The sequence below is a fragment of the Leopardus geoffroyi genome, chromosome C1 (genome assembly GCF_018350155.1).
Source record: "Leopardus geoffroyi isolate Oge1 chromosome C1, O.geoffroyi_Oge1_pat1.0, whole genome shotgun sequence".
Taxonomy (NCBI): domain Eukaryota; kingdom Metazoa; phylum Chordata; class Mammalia; order Carnivora; family Felidae; genus Leopardus; species Leopardus geoffroyi.
The window spans coordinates 189,050,389-189,069,464 of record NC_059328.1 but is presented as its reverse complement, the minus strand read 5'-3'; the positions used below and the strand labels follow the sequence as shown (position 1 = coordinate 189,069,464).

The following is a 19,076-nucleotide window of genomic DNA, read 5'->3' as shown; positions in this document are numbered from 1 at the left end:
GTTACATTAAATATATTAATTTAGTAAACTTTTTCCATTATCACATTTCATGAAAGTTTTATTCACAATCCTCTCATGCATATTCACCATTCTGAAAGCTTCCTTTTGAATTAACAGATTCCAAAGCTTTTTACCTTATCTTCCATCCAAGTTATTTAAAGAATCATGCACATATACGGTCATTGGAAATTTTGTTCCAAGTCATTAGTATATATTTGCTCTATTTGTGTGTTTTTTTGCAAATAAATACCATATAGGTTCCCTTGCTATCTGAGAGTGTTCCAATGAAACTTTTCATAAGCCAATACAGTGTGAGGCAAAGAAGCAATTACCATTAATTTTTGTGGAAAATGTTTTGAGTATTCTTAGATCCAAAAAATAACCTTTCTTAGGCTTATCTGATACCCTAGGGCACATCTTGCTAAGGTATACCCAAAATAAATGGAGATGAAGCACAAATGCACACACAGTTCGTAGTGGCTTAATACTGAGATGCTGAGTGTAGTTCCCAGGGAAGGAGCTTGGTGGTGCTACTGTTGCTGCTCAGGGTTCACACTGCCTCTGTGAGGGCTCCCTGCAGAATAAACACTTAATGCTATTTTTGCTTTTTGCCTTTTTTGTAAAAGCGAAAATCCTCTTCGAACTTCTTTCAGTTAGCAAAGACAGGTGCTAACATAGGTCTTGCAAAGAAGCGTAACTCAAACTTCTAAAAAGCAGGGGATACCTGTAATGATTTTTAAGGATCTTTAAGGATTTATTAAAAACAACCTTCAATACTAGAATTGTGAGGTTACACCCCAGGAATAATACCTAAATCTATGTTCAATTTCTTTGTCTAATTTTTTATAATCATCCCAGATGGATGATATAAATATCCAAAATTAGTATTTACCGAGAACATTTTAGGCAAATGTATCTTCTTTTGCAAACATCACTTTCCTGTTCCAAAATAGAGTACTACATTTTTTCTGCAGTTCTTCATTCCCTCTATTTAGGTTTCAAGTATTCTTGAGCAAACCCTTCAGTACTTGAAAACTAAACCTTGTACTCAGTGACTTCGGTGATAGACGTTCTTTATGATGTATTAACTTAGCACAGTGCCTGTAATACTGAACATGATGCCTGGTGCTTCATTAGCACTCAGTATATGTTGTTAAAAGAATAATGGATGGAGGATTGTTTTCATGGTCTATGTAGATCTAGAGAAGAAGTGACATTTGCCTCAGATTATAGGAGATCTATCTACTGGACAACTATTTTATATGTCATCTCAGTTAAAAACATTTTTTTAACCATATAAAACTGTAGAATATGAATCCCAAGTGTGTTTTAACCAAATTCTTTGCATTTTTTGGTTTTTACTTTAGGTTAGTTTTGTCAGATGAGGAAGTGAGCTTGGGAAGTAAACCAGGTAAGATGGTAAATTCATTAAAATATGAAATGACCACATTTTAAATGTCAAAACAGTTTGTCACAACCTTTTAAAACAGATTGTATTAATATCCATTCAATTAGAAAACATGTTAAGTCATTTTATAAGTCTCTTCTGTACAGTTTTGAGTTAGCTTCTTTTCCTCAGCTTTATTGAGTTATAATTGATGTATACCACTGTGTAAGTTTAAGGTGTATAGTGTGATTTGATAGATGGATGTATTTGAAATGATTATCACAATAAAATTAAAACATCCATCACCTCACATAATTACTATATATCTTGTGGAGGCAAGAACATACATTTATTCTCTTAGCAACTGTCAAGTATATGGTTAACTATAGTCCCCATGCTGTATTTTAGATCCCCGGAACTTAATTTTACAGCTGGAAGTTTGTACCCTTTGACCAAATTTCCCCATTTTCTCCACCTCCCAGACCTTAGTAACCACCAGTCTGCTCTATTTCCGAGTTTGACTTTTTAAGATCTCACATTTAAGTGAGATCATACAGTATTTGTCTTTCTCTAACTTACTTCATTTAGCGTAATGCCCTCCAGGTTCATCCATGTTATTGCAAATGGTAGGATTTCCTTATATTTTAAGACTAAATAACATTCAATTATATTCTATTGTATATGTACATATGTACATATATAACATTTTCTTTATCCATTTATCTGTGATGGCCACTTAGGTTGTTTCCATGTCTTGGCTGTTGTAAATAATACTGCATTGAACATGGGGGTGCAGATACCTCTTCAAGATAGTAATTTCATTTCCTTTGTATATATAGCCAGATGTGGAATTGATGGAACATATAGTATTTCTGTTTCTAACTTTCTGAGAAACTTCCATACTGCTTTTTGTAGTGGCTACACCAATTTACATTCCCACCAACAGTACACATCCTTTTTTCCACATCCTGTCCAACACTTGTTACCTCTTGTCTTTTTGATGACTGCCATTCTAAAAATTGTGAGGTGATATTTCAATGTGGTTTGATTTGTATTTGCCTGATGAGTGAATAGTGTTGTTGAGCACCTTTTCATGTATGGTTGGCCATGTATATGTCTTCTTTGGTTGTAAAAATGTGTATCTAGGTTCTTTGCCCATTTTTTAAACAGACTGTTACTGTTTGTTTATTTTTGCTATTGAGTTTGAATTCCTTACATGTTTTGGATAGGAGCCCTTATCAGATACATGGTTTGCAAATATTTTACTCATTCTGTAGGCAAATGTGATTGGGTTTTTGAATGTTGATTGTTTTGTTATGGTTATTTTTTGTGTTTTTGCTGTGCAGAAGATTTTTAGTTTGATATCATCTTTATTTTTGCTTTTGTTTCTTGTGCTTTTGGTGTCGCTTGCAAAAAATCATTGCCAGCACTAATGTCACAATGGTTTTCCCTAGTTTTTTTTATATATTTTTAATTGAAAGATAGTTGACATACATTAGTTTCAAGTACACAACACAGTGATTTGACAATTATGTTCATTACAAAATGTTCACCATGTTAAGTGTAGTCACCTTCTGTCATCATACAAAGTTATTATAATATTATCTACTGTATTCCCTGTGCTGTACTTTCCATCCTTGTGACTTAGCTGTTTTATCACTAGAAGTGTGTACCTCTTAATCCCTGCTATCTATGTTGCCTATGCCTCCACCCCACTCTGCTCTGGCAGCCACTTGTTCTCTGTATTTATGTGTCTCTTTTTATTGTTGTTTGTTTTGTTTTGCTTTTTTTTTTTTAGATTGCACATATAAGGGAAATCGTATGGTATTTATCTTTCTCTGTCTGACTTGTTTCACTTAGAATAATACCTTCTAGGCCCATGTATTGTCATGAATGGCAAGATTTCATTCTTTTTTATGGCTGAGAAATATTCCATAGAATAATACCTTCTAGGCCCATGTATTGTCATGAATGGCAAGATTTCATTCTTTTTTATGGCTGAGAAATATTCCATTCTGTATGCTTATGTGAAATAATATCCTATTTTAAGCTGATTAAGAACTTCAATACCATATAGAAACTCTATGCATTTCTCTCCCTCACCTTTTAGGTTACTAATATTATAATTTCCATCTTTTTCATTGTGTATCTAATAACAAATTATTATAGTTATAGTTATTTTTAAGGTTTATTTTTGACTTTTAAACTAGAGTTGAAAGGGGCACCTGGGTGGCTGGTCGGTTAAGTGTCTGACTTCCGCTCAGGTCATGATCTCTTGGTCTGTGAGTTCGAACCCCATGTCGGCTCTGTGCTGACAGCTCAGAGCCTGGAGCCTGCTTTGGATTCTGTCTCCCTCTCTCTGCCCCTCCCCTACTCACACTTGTGCGTGCACACGTGCTCTCCCTTCTCTCAAAAATAAATAGACATTAAAAAAAAAAAAACAAACTAGAGTTGAAAGTGATTTATGCACCAGTATTCCAATATTATAGAATGTGACTTTGATTATATATTTACCCTTTCCAACAAGTTGTATACGTTCATGCAGTTTTACGGGGTTTATTTAACATCCTCTCATTTCAGCTTGTAGACTATCCTTAGCCTTCCTTGTAAGGGAGGTCTAGTGGTGATGAACTTTCTCAGCTTCCATTTCTTTGGGAAGGGCTTTATCTCTCTTTCATTTCTGAAAGAGAGCTTTGCTGGGTATAGTGTGCTTTGCTGAGTTTTTTCTTTCAGTATTTTGAATATATCCTACCACTCTCTCCTGACCTACAAAGTTTTCCCTCAAAATCTGCTTACAGTCTTATAGGGGCTCCCTCATATGTGACAAGTCACTTTTCTCTTGCTACTTTCAAAATTCTATCTTTGACTTTTGACAACATAATTATAATGGTTTGTTGTCTCTGACTAGGTGAAGCTGCTGTTCATGCTGAGGTGGGGGTGGCCCACTGGCTCTATTGTGTGTTTAAGCGGTGCTGTTGGCTGGTAGGGCTGTGCTCTGAGGTCAGGCAGGGTCACTAAGCAGGGTTTCACAGTCATCTCTGGTCAGGCAAGGTTACTGGGTATGCTCCTTGGCCAAATGGTGCCACTGCCCAGTCTCTTCATTCAGGCAGGGTTGCAGGCAGGGCTTCATGGTCTGATGTGGCCTCAGCCTGTGCTTTGTGATTAGGCAGGACTGCAGAGGCTCAGTCTAAATAAGGCAGAATGTTGGCTGTGCTCTGCTGTTGGGCAAGATTGCTAGCCATGCTTCCTAGCTGGGCGGGCCTCATGCTGTACTCCATTGGGCAGGGCTTGAGGCTCTGCTTCACAGAGGGTATGGTCACTGACTGGTCTTCCTGCCTGGGTGAGACTGCAGGCTGTACTCAACAATTGGGCATAGCCATCAGCTGGGCTCCAGTGCCAGGCAGAGCTATAGACTGGAGTTTGCTGCTAAGCAGTGCTGTAAGCTGGGCCGTGATGTTCCCCAGGGTTACTATTAGAGCTTGCTAGTGAGGTAGGCTGCAGGTTATGCTTCCAGCTTGGGGGGTGCTGCTGACTTGCTTCTCTGGGTGGGTGGGTGATAGAATATGCCCTGCAACTTCCCAGGGTCTCATTGCAGGCTTCCTGGTCATGTGGGACTGGAGGCTATGCTCAGCAGTGAGTTAGCTTTCTAGGAGTACCTAATCAGAGGGTCTACTTGTTTTCTTAAGGGAATTTTTATTTTCTCTAAGATAAGGACTTCTAATGTACACATTTATTTCATAGTTGAATAATTAAGTTTCAAGCTCTTCCTCACATTTAAATTCATATTCTTTTTTTTTTTATAAATACATGTTATATATACAATCATATATATTCAATCAGTGTGGCTTTGGAGCCAGAAAAATCAGGGTTTGAGTGCCGGCTTTTTAAAACAAGTCATTTATACCTCATTTTTCTCATCTGAAACAGGAGTCATATACTCCTACCTTACAGAGACATTAGGGCTAGAGATAATTTTTATAAACTACATAGCACAGGATAGGTGACAATAAATATGAGAGGTACTTTTTTTTTTTTATAAAGTAGGCTACATGTCCAGCACAGAGCCCAATGCAGGGCTTGAACTCATGACCCCAAGATCAAGACCTGAGCTGAGACCAAGAGTTTGACACTTAACTAACTGAGCCACCCAGGTGCTCCACATGAGAGGCATTTTTAAGTGTACACATAAATACAGATCGTACTGAAAAACAATTTAAGAAGCCATAATAATTATGGAATTATATATTTAACATAGCTTCAAATGTATGTTCCAAAGGTTAGCTACTTCTGTATACATAATCCAGTACCCAAGTAGAGAACGTTTTTTTTCAAGTTCTAAATGAAATATAATGGATATTGGTGTAGTTTTAACATTCATTTGTAGCATTATTTAATCTTTTAAAACCTGCTGTATCAGTAGTTATATCCACTTTTTAATTCCAAATGTTTATTTGTTCCTTTTCTTTTTTTCTTAATTAATTTTGCTAAAGGTTTATTTATTCTTTGAACAAATCAACTTTTGGTTTTGTTAATCCTGTCTATTGAATCTTTGTTTCTGTTTCATTAATTTTAGTTCTTTATTATTTTCTTTTATTATTTTTTTGTGTGTTTTAAGGCTAAAATTTCCCTTTTTCTGTATCCCACAATTTTTTTTAAAAAAAAACCTTATGAGATATATTTTATATATCATAAAACTCATTCAGTTGTACACTTCAGTAATTTTTAGTTACTACTGAGTGTTTTAACCATCTCTATAAGTCAGTTTTAGAACCTTTTCATCCTCTCATTAATAAGATCCCTCACATTCATTTGCTGTAATACCCATTTTCATTCCTAGTCAACAACTAATCTACTTTCTCTCTGTATAAATTTGCCTTTTGTGGACATTTCATATTACTAGAATCATGTAATATGTATTTGACTTTTTTCACTTCATGTAACACTCTTGAAGTTCATCGCTGACATAATTTGTGTTGGTATTTCCTTTTTATTGCTTAATCTATCATATGGATGTCCATAAACTTTGATATATGGTATTTTCATTATCATTTGATTTAAATTGTTTTAAACTTTTCCTAATACCTTCTGTGATCTATGGCCATGAGTGATTTTAAGCTGTGTTTCTGAAATTGCCAAATTAAGGAGATATTGAAATTATTTTTTTTGTCATTGATTTAAAAAAAACAAAACTTTCATGTTTATTTATTTTTTTTTAATTTTTTTTCAACGTTTATTTATTTTTGGGACAGAGAGAGACAGAGCATGAACGGGGGAGGGGCAGAGAGAGAGGGAGACACAGAATCGGAAACAGGCTCCAGGCTCTGAGCCATCAGCCCAGAGCCTGACACGGGGCTTGAACTCACGGACCGCGAGATCGTGACCTGGCTGAAGTCAGACGCTTAACTGACTGCGCCACCCAGGCGCCCCTCATGTTTATTTTTAAGAGAGAGAGAGAACGAGCACAAGCAGGGGAGGGGCAGAAAGAGGGAGACACAGAATCCGAAGCAGGCTCCAGGCTGTGAGCTATCCACACAGAGCCTAACATGGGGCTTGAACCCATGAACCGCGAGATCACGACCTAAGCCAAAGTTGGTCCCTTAACCGACTGTACCACCGAGGCACCCCGTCATTGATTTTTAGCTTAATTTCATTATGGTCAGAGAATGTATCTTTGTGATACTGATTCTTTGAATTATTGGGACGCTGTCTATAGCCTAAAAAGTAGCCAGATGTTCTAATTATCCCATGTGGTTGAGAAGAATATGTGTTCTCTAACTGTTAATGCAGAAGCCTGTGTGTCTATTACATCAAGCTTATTATTTGTGCTGCTCTAAGTCTTTTATATCTTTACTAATTTTTAATTTATTTGATGTATCAATAATTGGGAAATGTGTTTTGAAATCCCTGCTATTGAAGTGGATTTTCATTCTCTCTGTAGTTTTTCATTTTTTATATTTTGAGGATTTTGAAGTGATGGTTGAATATAAATTTCGAATTCTTATATCTGTTCAGTGAATTAATCTGTTATCAATATAATGACCCTTTCTGTCCTAATAAGACTTCTTGGCTTAAAGTTTCCTCTGTAAGACATTAGCTTAGCTTAACTAGTTTATATTTTTGTTAGTATTTGTTTTCTTCTATATATTTTGCTAAATAACCCTGAGTTCCTTACACCTTTCTTTTGATTTTGTTTTTCTTTTGATTACTTTGGTCGATTTAATTTTTTCTATTTTCTTTTGAGTTTTCCAAACTGAGCATCAAATTTTATAAGAGTGTAGTACAGATATTACTACCCTGTCCTTAGATGTATTCCACCCTCTAAGCTCACTATACATCAGCAACACTATTCATGTTGTGTATAGGAGACATTTACATTTCATTTATCTTTTTGAAAAATGCCCTTGATAATAGTTGAAGATGTCAAAATCTTGGGCTTTTTGTTTTTGTTTGGTTATTGGTTTTGTTTTTGTTTCTGGTCTCTGTTTTTACTAGGTTGCAAATGAGGTACAGGTGTATTATGTGAGAAACTGGCTCCTGAATTAATAATGGAGCATAATTTGTCTCAATATACACCTCGTACTTGGAGATAGTTTTTAAAAAAAAAAACACAATTTTTTTCTGCCTGAAGAGCTTTGGTTTGTAGGGTCTTTTTTTTTTTTTTTTTAACTTGTTTTATTTTTTATTTTTTTAAATTTACATCCAAATTAGTTAGCATATAGTGCAACAATGATTTCAGGAGTAGATTCCTTAGTGCCCCTTACCCATTTAGCCCATCTCCCCTTCCACAACCCCTCCAATAACCCTCAGTTTGTTCTCTATGAGTCTCTTCTGTTTTGTCCTCCTTCCTGTTTTTATATTATTATTGCTTCTCTTCCCTTATGTTCATTTGTTTTGTCTCTTAAAGTCCTCATGTGAGTGAAGTCATATGATAATTGTCTTTCTCTGACTAATTTTGCTTAGCATAATACCCTCTAGTTCCATCCACGAAGTTGCAAATGGCAAGATTTCATTCTTTTTGATTGCCGAGTAATACTCCATTGTATATATATGCCACATCATCTTTATCCATTCATCCATTGATGGACATTTGGGCTCTTTCCATACTCTGGCTATTGTTGATAGTGCTGCTATCAATATGGGGGTGCATGTGTCCCTTCAAAACAGCACACCTGTATCCCTTGGAAAAATGCCTAGTAGTGCAATTGCTGGGTCGTAGGGTAGTTCTATTTTTAGTTTTTTGAGGAACTTCCATACTGTTTTCCAGAGTCACTGCACCAGCTTGCATTCCCATTTAATTTTTTTTTTAAATGTTTATTTATTTTTGAGAGAGAAAGAGAGAGCGCATGCAGAGAGAGGGAGACAGAGAATCCCACGCAGGCTCTGGCTTTTGGCACAGAGCCCAATGCAGGGCTTGAACTCATGAAACCATGAGATCGTTACTGAGCCAAAATCAGGAGTTGAACACTTAACTTATTGAGCCCTTGGTTTTTAACGTTCAAAAAAACCCTTAAGAGTATGCTGTCTTTTAGCACATATGTTTGATCTCTTTCTTGGTATGAAATCACTACTACTCTCACTTTGTTATAGGTGAGGAATGTGGAGAAGCTGCTTACAACTGTGCACATAAAGTGAATATCTGTTGTGCAAAGACATGGAAATCAGGTAGAACAAAATATAAAATGGACTTTCAGAGAATGCAGAATTAGACACAGGTCCACCAGGGAGGGGATAAGCTTTTGAATGTGAAAACTTTTTTATTAATTGATATATAAATGATACACTAGTTTCAGATTCACAGCATGATTTGATATTTGTATATATTGTGAAATGATCACCACAATAAGTCTAGTTAACGTATGTCACCAGACATAGTTACAAAAATTTTTTCTTGTGATAAGATATTTTAAGATTTATTCATTCAGCAACTTTCAAATATGCAATACAGTATTATTAACTAGTTGCCATGCTAGACATTACATCCCTATTATTTATTTATTTTTAAATGTTTACTTATTTTGAGAGAGAGAGGGAGAGAGAGAGAGAGAGAGTGAGCATGAATGGGGGAAAGGCAGAGAGAGAGGGAGAGAAAGAATCCCAAGCAGGCTCTGTGCTGTCAGTGCAGAGACTGAAGCAGGGCTCAGTCTCACAATCCATGACATATCCTGAGCCAAAGTCAAGAGTCAGATGTTTAACCTACTGAACCACCCAGGTGACCCCACTTTAGTCACCTATTTTGCCTATCCCCCCCCCACCCCCATCCCCTGCCTCTGGCAACCTCCAAATCTGGTCTTTGAGTTTGGTTTTAGTTTTCCTTTTTTTTTTTTTTAATAAAATTTTGTAAATGTTCGTTTTTGAGAGAAAGAGAGAACGTGAGCAGGGGAGGGGCAGAAAGAGAGGGAGACACAGAATTCAAAGCAGGCCTCAAGCTCTGAGCAGTCAGTACAGAGCCGAATGCGGGGCTTGAACTCACGAACTGTGAGATCATGACCTGAGCCAAACACTTAACCAACTGAGCCACCCAGGTGCCCCCGTTCCTTGTTTTTTAAATTCCACAAATAAGTGAGATCATACAGAAAATGTCTTCTCTGTCATATTTCACTTAGTATAATTCCCTCAAGGTCTATCCATGTTGTTGCAAATGGCAAGATTTCATTCTTTTTTTAAATGGCTGATTAATACTCCATTGTGTATGTATATACATACATACATGTATGTATATATGTACATATGTACATGTATGTGTGTGTATATCTATGTATATGTATATAGATATATCTCACATTTTCTTTGCCCATTCATCCATTAATGGACACTTAGGTCGTTTCCATGTCTTAGTTATTGTAAATAATGCCAAAATGAACATGGGATGCATGTATCTCTTCAAGATAGTTGTTTGTTTGTTTTCAGATAAATAGCCAGAAGTGGCATTGCTGGATCATATGGTGGTTCTGTTTTTAATATGGAGATATTCATACTGTTTTCCTTATAATGGCTATACCAATTTACATGGAATGTGAAAACTTTTAACTTTCAAGGGAACATAGATATAACAAAGGACCTGAATAATTACAATTATTACAATTACATTAAAAAATAATTTAATGTAGTCAAATTTATCAATCTTTTCTTTTATTGGATCTTGATTTTTGTCATATGCAAAACTCAGGTTAGAAAAAATCATTGATGCTGTCTTCTAGTATTCGTGTACTTTTATTTTTTACATTTATTTATTTTGTTAATATTTATTTTGAGAGAAAGAGAGAGCGAGCATGAGTGTGGGGAGGGGCAGAGAGAGAGGGAAAGAGAATCCCAAGCAGATTCTGCACTGTCAGCACAGAGCCACGTATGTATAAGTGTATACATACATATACATATAATATGTATATACACATGTTACATACATACACATATACAGTATATATATATATTTTTATATATAAGTTGTATCTATTGTGTTACAGATCTTTCTTAACTTTAGGTGTAGTTACATCCTGATAAACCCATCATAAATTGAAAATACTGTAAGCTGAACACTGAAACTAATATAGCACTGTCTGTTAACTATACTGGAATTAAAATAAAAAATAAATGAAAACATTTTTAAAAATCAAAAAATCAAAAATGTATGTTCTCTTCTATACCAAAAAAAATGTAAGTCAAATGCCTTTAATATGTCGAACATACTGAACATCATAGCTCATCCTGGCCTACCTTAAATGTGCTCAGAACACTTACTTCAGCCTACAGGTGGGCAAAATGATCTAACGCAAAGCCTATTTTATAATAAAGTGTTGAATATCTCATGTAATTTATTGAATACTGTACTGAAACTGAAAACAGAATGATTTTATGGGTACAGAAGTTTGTAAGTGTATCAGTTGTTTACCCTGTGATCACATGGCTGACTGGGATTTGTGGCTTGTTGCTGCTGCCCAGAATCGTAAGAGAATATTGTATTGCATATCACTAGCCCGGGGAAAATATTAAATTCAGCATTTGAAGTACAGTTTCTATTGAATGTGTATCTCTTTTGCATCATCATAAAGTCAGAAAATGGTAAGTCAAACCATTGTAAGTAGGGAACCATCTGTGTGTGTGTATGTGCATATATACATATGTACCCACATATATACATGTATACACACATACACACACACATATGTAATCTTTATATATGGCTCTTTAAATTTTTACATCTCCCTTTTATATATATTATAAACTGATTTGGCCAATTGAACACTTAAACCAATAATTACAAAATATTATAGTAAATAAGCATGCTAAATTTCTCCTTGTTCAACTTACCTTTTATGTGCTTTTGTTTCAGCAGCCAAAGATCACAAGGAAAAACATTATCAAATAAGAGAATTTGGAGCACCTCAGTTTTCTAACTCTGAAAATGGTTAAGAAATTATAATTTCATCATATAAATGGATAATGTGTTATTTAAAATTCTTTACTTTTAATACTTAATTCCTCAACATTAAAACCTGTATAGGTCTCTCTATACAGGAATCCAATACCTGTGCTTCTACTTTGTAGCACACTGAAGTGGAACTGAAGTCATTATTTGTTTTGTATGTTTGGGCCCTTGTCCAGATGTATCTGTGAAACTGTGAGGACCATGTCTATCTTATGGTCTAGTGTACCTCCACTATCCAGCAGTTGTGGACACTCAGTAGAAACTACCTTGAATATCTTCCCCAAGCAGTTATGTTGCATATATTTTCTCCCACTTTGTCATTTGTCTTTTGACTTTTCATGTAGTTGTTTCTTGCCTTATAAATTTTTAAAAATAATTTAGTGTAGTCAAATTTATCAGTCTTTTCTTTTATTGGGTTTGATTTTTGTCATATGAAGAATCAGGTTAGAAAAATTCGTTGATGGTGTCTTCTAGTATTCGTGTACTTTTATTTTTTACATTTATTTATTTTATTAATGTTTATTTATTTTGAGAGAGAGAGGAGAGAGAGAGGGAGCGAGCATGTGTGGGGAGGGGCAGACAGAGAGAGAAAGAGAATCCCAAGCAGATTCTGCACTGTCAGCACAGAGCCAGACTCAGGGCTTGATCTCACGAACCTTGAGATCATGACCTGAACCAAAATCAAGAGTCAGACACTTAACCGACTGAGCCACCCAGGTGCCCCCACATTTAGACCTCAATTCATTTGGAGTTTATTTAGCCATATGGTATTAGCAGTGGATTAAATGTTATCTTTTATAAGTAGCCATCCTTTTATATCATTTTTTTTAAATGCCATCTTTGCCACAGTAATTTGAGATAACTTCCAATCATATACTAGGTTTCCGTTTGTATTTAGGTCTGTTTCTGGACTTTATTTATATTTTATTGATGTGTGCATGTACCAATGCCATGTGGTTTTAATTATTGAAATTTTCTTTTGTGTTTTTATATCTGGTAGGGCTAGTATCCTTTTAATTATTTTCTTAGCTATTCTTGCATGTTTATTTTTCAATATAAATTAAAAAAATTTTTTTTAATGTTTATTTTTTGAGAGAGAGAGAGAGACAGAGTGTGAGCAGGGGTGGGGTAGAGAGAGAGGGAGACACAGAATCCGAGGCAGGCTCCAGCCTCTGAGCTGTCAGCACAGAGCCCAACGCGGGGCTTGAACTCACGAGCTGTGAGATCATGACCTGAGCCGAAGTCGGATGCTCAACTGAGCATCCAGGTGCCACCCAGGTGCCCCTCAATATAAATTTTATATCATGTTGTCCAGCTGCATAAAACCCATTATTCCTTTTATTGTGATTATATTAAATGTGAAAAACTGACAGCTTGATGGTGCTGAGACATCCTAACCAGAAACAAGGGACATTTTTCCTATTTGTTAAAATTTTCTTGTGTATCTTTTATATACAGGTTTTTTTAAATATAGGTTTTGAACAGTTTTGTTTTTTCTCAGTATTTTATCTTGTTTGTTGTCACTGTAAGTGAGGTTTTCTTTTCCATTACATATACGTGTGTGTGTGTGTGTGTGTGTGTGTGTGTGTGTGTGTGTGTATAAATAATCTTTATGCCCAATGTTGGGCTTGAACTCATGACCTTGAGATCAAGAGTCACATGCTCTACTAACTAAGCCAGCCAGGTACCCCTTTCCATTATATTTTTAACTGGTTATTAATTTGTGTATATAAATAAATGCTGTTGATTTTTTTAAACTTCTGATATTTATTTATCTATGTATTTATTTTTTGAGACTGAGAGCAGAAGCTGGGGAGGGACAGAGGGAGAGAGAGAAAGGGAATCTTACGCAGTCTCCACACTCAGCATGGAGCCCAACATCAGCCTCTCTCTTACAACTGTGAGATCATGATCTGAGTGGAAATCAAAGAGTTAGAGCTTAACAGACTGAGCCACCCAGGTGCCCCAAAATTCTATTGACTTTTTGTATGTTAATATTATATGTTGCTACCTAGAATTTTTTTTATAGTTTGAGTTAGTTTTATCATTGATTTTCTAGCGTTTTCCAGGTATACCATCATGTCATCTGCAAATAGATATAATCCTGTTTTTTCTTTACCAGTTCTTGTTACTGTAATGGATTTCTTTTGTTTAATTGCATTGGTTACTACCTCCAGAACCAGTTGAATATTAGTGGGCATTTCCTAATTTTAGTGGAAGTTCCTGTAATGTTTCTGAATTAATTAAGATGTTGGCTTTTGAAATGAGCTATAGATTTTGTGACGTTAAAGAAGTATCCAAGGGGTGCCTGGATGGCTCAGTCTGTTAAGTGTCCAACTCTAGATTTCAGCTCAGGTCATGATCTCATGGTTCATGAGATTGGGTCCCATGTTGGGCTCTGTGCTAACAACACAGAGCCTGCTTGGGATTCTGTCTCTCTCTCCTTGTCTGTCTCTCTCTCACAAAATTAATAAACTTAGAAAAAAAGAAAGTATCCATACACTCCTAATTTCTTAAGAGTTTTATTAGGAATGGTTGTTGAATTTTTCCAACAGCTTTTTCCATATCTTTGCCAGCAGTTATTTGATTTTTCTTCTTAAATGTATTAATATGATAAATTATATTAATAGGTTTCCTGATACTACACCATCTTTGCATTCCAGTTATAAGTCCAGCTTTGTCATTGTGCATTAATCTGTTGATATTTTATTTACTAATTCTGCATTGCAGTTGATTTCCCTGTGAAGACATTTAGGCCTGGTGCATTTTTTGTGTTTTCTTCTCAATGGAAATTGTTCTGTTTAACCTTTCTATATGTACTAAAATCAATTTCAGCAAATTATATTTTTCTCAAATTATTCATTTTGTCTAGATTGTCAGATATTTGTATAGATTTGTATAAAATCTTGATTTTTAACAGCTTTATTGAGGTGTAAGTTAAATACCTAAAAATTACCAATTCTGAGTGTAAGATTCTATGATTTTTTGTAAATTTATAGAGTTGTGCATGTTACCACCTCAGTGAATATTAGAATATTTCCCAAAAGCCTCTTGTACTTGTTTATAATCCTTGCTCCCACTCTGTCCTAGAAAATTACTAATCTGATTTCTGTCTCTCTAAATTTCCCTTTCCTGGACTGAAATTGTACAAAAGTCCGCCTTTTGTGTCTGGCTTTTTATGTCTGCCATTAAGCCTAATGTTTTTCTAGATTCATTCATGTTGTTGCAAATAGCAGTAGTTCATTACTTTTTCCCCCCTTAATTGTTTTATTGAAAAATACACATAAAATTTACCATCCTACCCGTTTTAAGTGCATACTGGTATTAAATTGTGCAACCATCACCACCATCCATCTCTAACTTTTTTCATTATAAAACTGAAAGTCTGTATCCATTAAATGATAATTACCCATTCCCCCACCTCTGCCCCTAACACTCAACATTCTCCTTTGTTCTCTATGATTTTGACTATTCCAAGTACCTCATGTAAGTGGAATCATATAGTATTTGTCCTTTTGTGACTGGCTTATTTCACTTAGCATAATGTCCTCAAGATCCATCCATGTTGTGGTATATTGCAGAATTTTCTTCCTTTACACGTCTGAATAATACTCCATTATATGTATACACCACATTTTGCTAACTATAGTTTATTACTTTTTATTTATGAATGTATTCCATTGTATGGATATACCACGTTATATTTATCCATTTATCAGTTGATGGACATTTGGACTGTTTACAGTTTTTGGCTGTTGTAATTCTGTTGCTGTGAACATTCAAGTACTTCTCCTAGTATGGACATAAGATTTATTTTTTTTTTTTTCAACGTTTATTTATTTTTGGGACAGAGAGAGACAGAGCATGAACGGGGGAGGGGCAGAGAGAGAGGGAGACACAGAATCGGAAACAGGCTCCAGGCTCTGAGCCATCAGCCCAGAGCCTGACGCGGGGCTCGAACTCACGGACCACGAGATCGTGACCTGGCTGAAGTCGGACGCTTAACCGACTGCGCCACCCAGGCGCCCCGACATAAGATTTATTTTTATTGGTTAGATCCCTAGAAATGGAACTGCTAGGTTATGTGGCAAATTTGACTTTATCTTTCTGAGGAACTGCTAAATGGTTTTGCAAAATGGCTCTACTACTATTTCATTCCCACTAGCAAAGTATGAGGGGTCTAGTTTCTCCACATCTTTGTCAACATTTGGTATTATCTTCTTAATCATGTACATTCTAGCGCTTTTAATTTGTGGCTTTAATTTGCATTTCTCTAGTGACTTATGATGTTGAGTATCTTTTCCTGTGTTTTTTGGCCATTTGTATATCTTTGTTGACAAATCTGTTAAGATCTATTGCCAATTTTTTAATTGGGTTATTTACCTTATAATTAAATTGCACGATTATTCTTCATACAAGTTGTCAGACATAGGACTTGTAAATATTCCAGTCATCTTATTTTCTCAATTTTGCCTCTTGAAACACAAAATTTTTTTAATTTTATGAAGTTCAACTTAACATTTTTTTTTCTTCTATGGGTTGTTCTTTTGGTATCACATCTAGATCTCCCTACCCAAGATTACAAAGATTTTCTCTTATGTATTCTTGAAGTTTTGTAATTTTAACTCTTATCTGTGGGACTATGATCATTTTGAGTTAATGTATTGTGTGAGGTAGGTAAGGTTTATTTTTGTTTTTGTTTATTGCATATGTATATCTACTTGTAGTAGTACCATTTATTGAAAAGATATTCCTTTATTCACTGTATTTTCTTGGCATTTTTGTTAAAATCAAGTGACCAAAAAAAATGTAAGGGTGTGTTTCTGGATTCTAGTTTCTGTTCCACTGATCTATATACCTAACCTTGGTCAGTACCCTACTGTCTTGATTACTGTGGCTTTATAGTAAATTTTGAAATTAGGTAGTATAAGTCCTACAGCATTGTTCTTTTTTTTTAATTTATTTATTTTTGAGAGAGACAGAGCGTGAGCGGGGGAGGGGCAGAGAGAGAGGGAGACACAGAATTGGAAGCAGGCTCCAGGCTGTCAGCACAGAGCCCCACGGTGGGGCTGGAACTCACAAACCGCGAGATCATGACCTTAGCTGCAGTCGGACGCTTAACCGACTGAGCCACCCAGGCGCCCCTACAGCATTGGGTTTTTTTTCAAAATTGTTTTGGCTATTCTAACTTGTTTGCATTTCCATATAGATTTTACAATCATCATGTTGAATTCATACATCAGTTGGAGTTGATTGCTATCTGGACAATATTGTTCCTTCCAGTCTGTGAATGTGGAGATTTTTTCCTTATCATTGACTTTCAGTGGTTTGCTTATGAAGTATCTAGATATGGATCTCTTTACATTGATTCTACTTGGGTTTTATTAAGCTTGTTGGATGAGTACATTGATGTTTTCAACAAATTTGGGACATTTTGTCCATTATTTCTTCAAATTCTGCCCCGCCATCCTTTTGAAACTCTTATTGTTTCAAATTGAAACTCTTATTGAATTATTGAATAATTCAATTGAAACTTATTGAAACTCTTACTTCTGATGTTGGCCCGCCATTTCACTTAGATGCTGTGCATTTTTCTTCATTCTTTTTTCTTTTCTCAGTTCTTTGGGTTGCATAATCTGTCAGTCTATCTTAAAGTTAGCTAATTCTTTCTTATGCTAGTTCAGATCTACTGGTGATCCTCACCAGTGAATTTTTCATTTCGGTTATTGTACTTTTTTTTTTTAAGTTTTTTGATGTTTATATATTTTTGAGAGAGAGAGACAGACACAGCGTGAGTGGGGGAGGGGCAGAGACAGAGACATAGAATCAGAAGCAAGCTCCAGGCTCTGAGCTGTCAGCACAGAGCCCAATGTGGGGCTCAGACTCACGGACCGTGAAATCATGTCCTGAGCTGAAGTTGGATGCCCAACTGACTGAGCCACCCAGGTGCCCCTCAGTTATTGTACTTTTAAAACAAATTTTTTTTTAAGTTTATTTATTTTGAGAAAGAGAGCGTGCACATGCAAGCAGGGAAGGGACAGAGATGAGAGAGAATCCCAAGAGAGCTCCACACTGCCAGTGCAGAGCCTGACATGGGGCTCGATCCCATGAACCATGAGATCATCACCTGAGCTGAAATCAAGAGTCGGACACTTAACTGACTAAGCCACTCACATGCCCCAGTTACTGTACTTTTCAACTTCAGAATTTCTATTTGGTTCTTTTTTGTAATTTCTGACTCTTTATTGATACTCTCTATTTGATACAGTATTGTCACAACACCTTCCTTTGCTTTTTAAAGATTGCTTTAACAAATTTTTCAGCTTTACTGAGGTAAAATTGATAAATAAAATTGTAAGATGTTTGAAGTGTGCTGATATAATGTTTACCTTGTGAGAGGATTCTCTCCATCTAGTTAATTACCCTATCTATGAACACACTTCCTTTACTTTAATCATACTGTCTTTTAGTTCTTTAAATGTATTTATAAGGGTTGCTTTGAAGGTTTTGCCTGTTAATATGACATTTGGTTTGCTCTCACAGGCAGTTTGAGTTCCTGCCTTCTTGTCATTGTTTGGTCATACTTTACTATTTATTGTTTGTTTTGGCCTACCTTACTGTTTTTTGTTGGAAACTGGACATTTTAGATAATACATTTTAGCAACTTTGGCTACTGGTCTTCTCCTTTGGGGCTTGTTGTTATTATTTGCTTGCTTTATTTGTTTAGTGACAGGCTGGATTATTTTGGTGAAGTCTATCCCCCCTTCCCCAGCCCCTCAGCTCCCAACAGTGGAACAGGGATACAGAATTAGGTTTACCCACAGTCACCCTAGGATGACAGTTTGTTTTGGTAAGGGTTCTCCTTGATAGTCCCCTTCCCTGATCACACCCAGCTGTTAAACACCACTAATTTCCATATCATTGCTTTATTATTTTTAAGAATGCTCTGGATCATAAATTGTTCTACAAACAAAACCAATAAAATTTGGACTCCTGTGAGAGGATATTTTCCAAGGTCACTGAGATTTATTCTTACCCTACCTAGGTAGGCTCGTCCCCATTGGCTTTTTCCCTGATTCTTTCAGGCAAACTAGTTGGCCTACATTTTAGCCTGTATGTCCAATGAGTCTTCCAATCTCTTCCCAATTGCTTTTCACCACAGCCTTCACTGTTCTGGGGAGTATCCTTAGGCTTGAATTTCTCTGTACTCTGTTGCAAAGGAAGTCAGTTCTTTGGGACAAGATTTGGAGCTATTTCATAGTCTGC

The 19,076-nt window shown here is 35.8% G+C and overlaps 1 protein-coding gene across 6 annotated transcripts in view; it reads left to right on the top strand.

Annotated features, from left to right (window-relative positions):
* ICA1L (islet cell autoantigen 1 like) overlaps positions 1–19,076 on the top strand; it is a 93,034-nt gene that overhangs the window by 38,789 nt on the left and 35,169 nt on the right. For 5 of the 6 annotated variants that reach the window (XM_045480787.1, XM_045480791.1, XM_045480789.1 and 2 more), the window contains exon 10: positions 1,368–1,411. In XM_045480787.1, the coding sequence (XP_045336743.1) occupies positions 1,368–1,411 (44 nt within the window). Of the gene's footprint in view, positions 1–1,367; positions 1,412–11,714; positions 11,790–19,076 lie in introns of all 6 variants that reach the window. The other variant, XM_045480792.1, reaches the window with a different exon arrangement.